This window comes from Stegastes partitus, unplaced genomic scaffold, assembly GCF_000690725.1.
Source record: "Stegastes partitus isolate 25-593 unplaced genomic scaffold, Stegastes_partitus-1.0.2 Scaffold2114, whole genome shotgun sequence".
In the NCBI taxonomy this organism is placed as follows: Eukaryota; Metazoa; Chordata; class Actinopteri; family Pomacentridae; genus Stegastes; species Stegastes partitus.
The window spans coordinates 97,986-102,280 of NW_007579845.1; the positions used below are offsets into that span (position 1 = coordinate 97,986).

Here is a 4,295-nt window from a genome sequence, read left to right on the forward strand (position 1 = left end):
TCCACCATTTTCTTTTGAATTTGAGCCAGGAGACCTGGAGGAGGGTCTGCACTGGTGAGCCGATGCCACAGTTGGGATGCTACCAAGTTATTTAAAACTAGGACCCTGCCTCTGAGTGACATTTCTGGGAGGAGCCACCTCCACTTGGAGAGCCTACCTTCAATCTTTTCCATGACGGTCTCCCAGTTCTTCTGAACAAAATGTTCTTTTCCAACATAGATTCCTAAATATTTAAAACCATCTTTTTTCCAAGTTAAACTTTGGGGAAGAACTGGAAGACCGTCATGCCACTTACCAACAGCGAGGGCTTCACTCTTTTTCCAGTTGACCCTTGCAGCCGATGTCACAGTAAAATCCCTAATTATACTACTTGAAATGTCTGCTTCTTCCTGGTTCTTGATAAAAACAATAAGATCGTCCGCATATGCGGATAAAATCATGCTCTCACTGAAACCCGGTGAAAACAGACCCTGTAGACGAGAGCGTATCTTATTGAGGAGAGGTTCCAGAGAGAGTGTATAGAGCATCCCAGACAGAGCACAGCCCTGCCTGACGCCTGTAAACACTCCAAAAGGAGCACACAGAACTTCAGCACACTCTCAATGTCCCTGTGCAGCACCTTAATCTTGGCTATGAAACCAACGCTGAACCCAAAACTTTCCATGACCCTCCAAAGGAAGTCGTGTTCAACACGATCAAAAGCCTTTTCCTGGTCTACTGAAATCAGACCAGCATCGATATCCAAAGGACTAGAGCTTTCCAAAAAATCCTGAATCAGGTGGACAGTGTCCACCATGGACCTGCCGGGGACACAGTAGGTCTGGTCCCGGTGGATGACCTGCTCCATAGCTGTCTCCAGCCTGGAGGCCAATACTTTGGACAGGAGTTTGTAGTCCACACTGAGCAAACACAGGGCGCCAGTTTTTGATGTCCTGCAGGTTCCCCTTCTTGGGGAGCAGAGTGAGGACTGCTCTCCTGCAGGGCACTGGCATGGAACCAGAGGCCAGACACTCGTTGAAGACATCTAGGACATCCCTACCCAGGATGTCCCAGAATGTCTTATAGAACTCAGCGGTGAGCCCATCAATCCCTGGAGACCTGCTCGTTGGCATTGCCTGCAGTGCCGCCTGCAGCTCCTGCATTTTGAGGCAGGCCTCCAGCTGCCTGTTCGTCTCCGTGGAGACTTGAGGTAGTCCCCTCTGGAACCCCTCGAGGAGACCTTGCTCCTCCTCGTATTCGCTCCTGTACAGGGATGCATAGAAGCTCACCGCCCTTTTTCGCATCTGGCATGGTTCCGATATCTCCTGCCCCGTGTCTGAGAGCAGTGTGTGGACTACTTTCCCCTGTCCGTTCTTTTTCTCCAGACTGAAGAAGCAGCTAGAGGGAGCATCCATCCCCGAGATGGTCTGGTACCGGGACTGGACCAGTGCGCCCTGCACTTTAACGTTCAGCAGGTCGGCTAAAGCCATTTTTTTGCCTTTGAGGCTTTCAATGCAGCCTTGATTTCCTGTGGACTCGCTCAAACGCTCCAGCTCCACTATTTCAGTCTCTAGATCCTTCACAGATCTGGTGATGTGACCTGTGACATTTAGGGTATGCTGCTGACACAGAAATTCAATCTGAGTCTAGCCGTGGTCCCACCACTGCCTAAGGCTGCTAAAATCACCCTTCCTCTGTCTAAAAACTTCCAAAAAAACATTAAAGCCTCTCTAAAACTTTTGTCAAAGGTTAAAACAGAATTACAATGCCAGGGGGCACTTTTTGGTAAAACATTCCTGATAAAAATGCTGTTTAAAAGTAAACAATGATCTGTAAAACTAACAGGTAAAATATCACACTTTCGAAAAACATTAAAGTGATGCTTGAAACAATAAATGCGATCAAACCTGGCTGAGGAGACCCTGCTCTCTCTAAGGTGGGACCAGATGTACTGCCGACAGTCAGGTTGCATCCTTCTCCAGACGTCCACTATGCCCTGAGAGTGGACCAGCTGCTTTAAGGTGTGCTGAGAGGCTGGATGAGGCTCTGCATGGTTGCGATCTAGCTTTGCGTCTTCCATGCAGTTAAAATCCCCACCCAGAAACAAATAGTCCTCTATGCCACACCCACTTACCACCTCAATTAATTTGAGGAAAAACTGCTTCCTCTCTGCACCGGCTATTGGGGCATAGATGTTCATAAAAAGCAACTTTAAAATGGTCGAACTGAGCCTTAACTAAAAACAGCTTCCTCCTACACACAGTGCTGGACCTCCAGTGAGTTGGGATTAAAAGCCCTGGACAAGAGGAGGCACACTACTCCACTGAGAGGAGCGTGGTGGCCTAAAATGGCCTCCCCTTCCCACTCCCTCCTCCACTCAGCCTCGTTGCTAAAATCACTGTGAGGTACCTGACGGAACAGGACGTCTATCTTTTTAAGTGTGGCTGTCTCATATATTGCCTCCTTTCCTCAGATCTCTGGCTCTGTTTACATTTAAAATACCCAGTTTAAAAACATCCATGACAAAAGACATGTTAAAAACCAGGATAAAAACAATTAAATTAATTAAAACAAACTTGGCTTCCACCTTTATCGTTCAGCTGTCTTTTGGACTTCAGCATAAGTTTCCTCAGTCTGAAACGCTCCTGATCTGTGAGGCCAGACTCTTGTTTGCTGCTCATATGGAGTCTTGCTGAGAGAATAAAAAGACCNTCTGGGTTTAACCCTAACCCTTTGGGGTTAACCCTAACCCTCTGGGGTTAACCCTAACCCTTTGGGTTTAACCCTAACCCTCTGGGGTAAACCCTAACCTTTTGGGGTTAACCCTAACCCTTTGCCCAGGAAGGAGGTGCGACCAACTGAGAAAGCTGGTCGCACCAGTGCTTCCAGTGAAGAAGTCAGTGTGGAGCAGCTGTGTGGCTCTGGTAGGGTTAACCCTAAACCACATCAACCATCAATGTTGAACCCTGGAAACTAGTGTTGAGACTGAACCTCAGAGAAATGTGACCACGTGTGCTTCGGCTTTTGCCTTAGTTGAGGTTCAGTGTTTCCCACTGGGTGCGTTTCAGCTCTACACTTTCTGAGGTCTTATCAGGATGCAGCTGACCCGGGTCGAACCAGAACATCTCAGAGCGGTTCTGTGACGCCGCCTTCCTGTCACAGCTTCTTTCACACTGAATGTAAGTGAGCCTCGTCACTAAACTGTCTTTCTGTCTCAGCCTGACGTGATCGTCCACTGTGCAGCAGAGAGACGTCCAGACGTTGTGGAGAGACACACGGAGGCAGCTGTCAATCTGAACGTGCACGCCACGAGCACGCTCGCCAGAGAGGCAGGTCAGTGATGACATGATGTCCCCAGTGGTTCAGAGTTTGTAGAGAATCCAGTTTCACAGCTCTGCAGGTGTGTTCAGATTCCTGAAACAGAAGAATGAAGTCGTGAAGCCTTGAACGTGTAACAAGCTGAAAGGATGAAACGCGCCACAAGAACATGTCCATGCAACACGTAGCACACTGTTTACTTCACATCTCCTCCTGCCTTGGCCATGCACCGGTACTGAACATTCATACACGTTGGGTTCAGGTTTTCTTCCTGACTTTGCTGCAGCAGCTGTGTTACTTTAGTCTGTATCATATTTTCAGCTCCTCATTCTGGTGAACTCTTACGGTTTGTTTTCCTCCTGAGAGATATGCTGCTCAGCACCTGTCCATGCTGCTGATTGGTCGTCTGCTGCTGACTCGGGCCTTTTCCTGTGAGCGTGTTCAGAGCAGGTTCAGATACCCTGGTTGACTTGGTGGTTTCTGGTTGAGCCAGAAAAGGAAAATGTATTCTGAATATGTGAACTGGCCTCAGGCTGGCCCGGCTTCTGTGGGACATCAGGACGTGGACTGCTGTCAGTACAGAAACACTGACCGTCCCCTCAGAAAACTTGAATCAGATCTTTACTCTTCTGCTTCCTCACAGGACAGCTTAGACTGTCAAGTGTTCTCGTCCAAAAGAAAAGCAGCAGCATGGTGACGTAATGCTGGACTGAAAGGTTGGCAGCAGGAAGTCATTGATGTGAGGAAGGGGGTCTGTTCAAACAGCAGCTGACAGGCGTTTCTGTGGAGACCATGTTGGTAACTCAGCATCTCCAACATTGTTCTCCAGCTGTGTGTGGAGCTCTGCTCATCTACATCAGCACCGACTACGTGTTCGACGGCCGCAATCCTCCGTACGGAGAAGACGACTCTCCGAATCCTCTCAACGTCTACGGACGAAGCAAACTGGAGGGCGAGAGGGAGACACTGAGACACTGTCCAGGTACCCGTCTGTCTCT

At 48.8% G+C, this 4,295-nt stretch overlaps 1 protein-coding gene across 1 annotated transcript in view; it reads left to right on the forward strand.

Annotated features, from left to right (window-relative positions):
- Positions 1 to 4,295, forward strand: part of mat2b (methionine adenosyltransferase 2 non-catalytic beta subunit methionine) — a 31,765-nt gene that overhangs the window by 17,632 nt on the left and 9,838 nt on the right. Inside the window, exons 3-4 of the mRNA XM_008304013.1 lie at positions 3,198 to 3,312; positions 4,127 to 4,289. Coding sequence (XP_008302235.1) covers positions 3,198 to 3,312; positions 4,127 to 4,289 — 278 coding nt within the window. The remainder of the gene's footprint in view (positions 1 to 3,197; positions 3,313 to 4,126; positions 4,290 to 4,295) is intronic.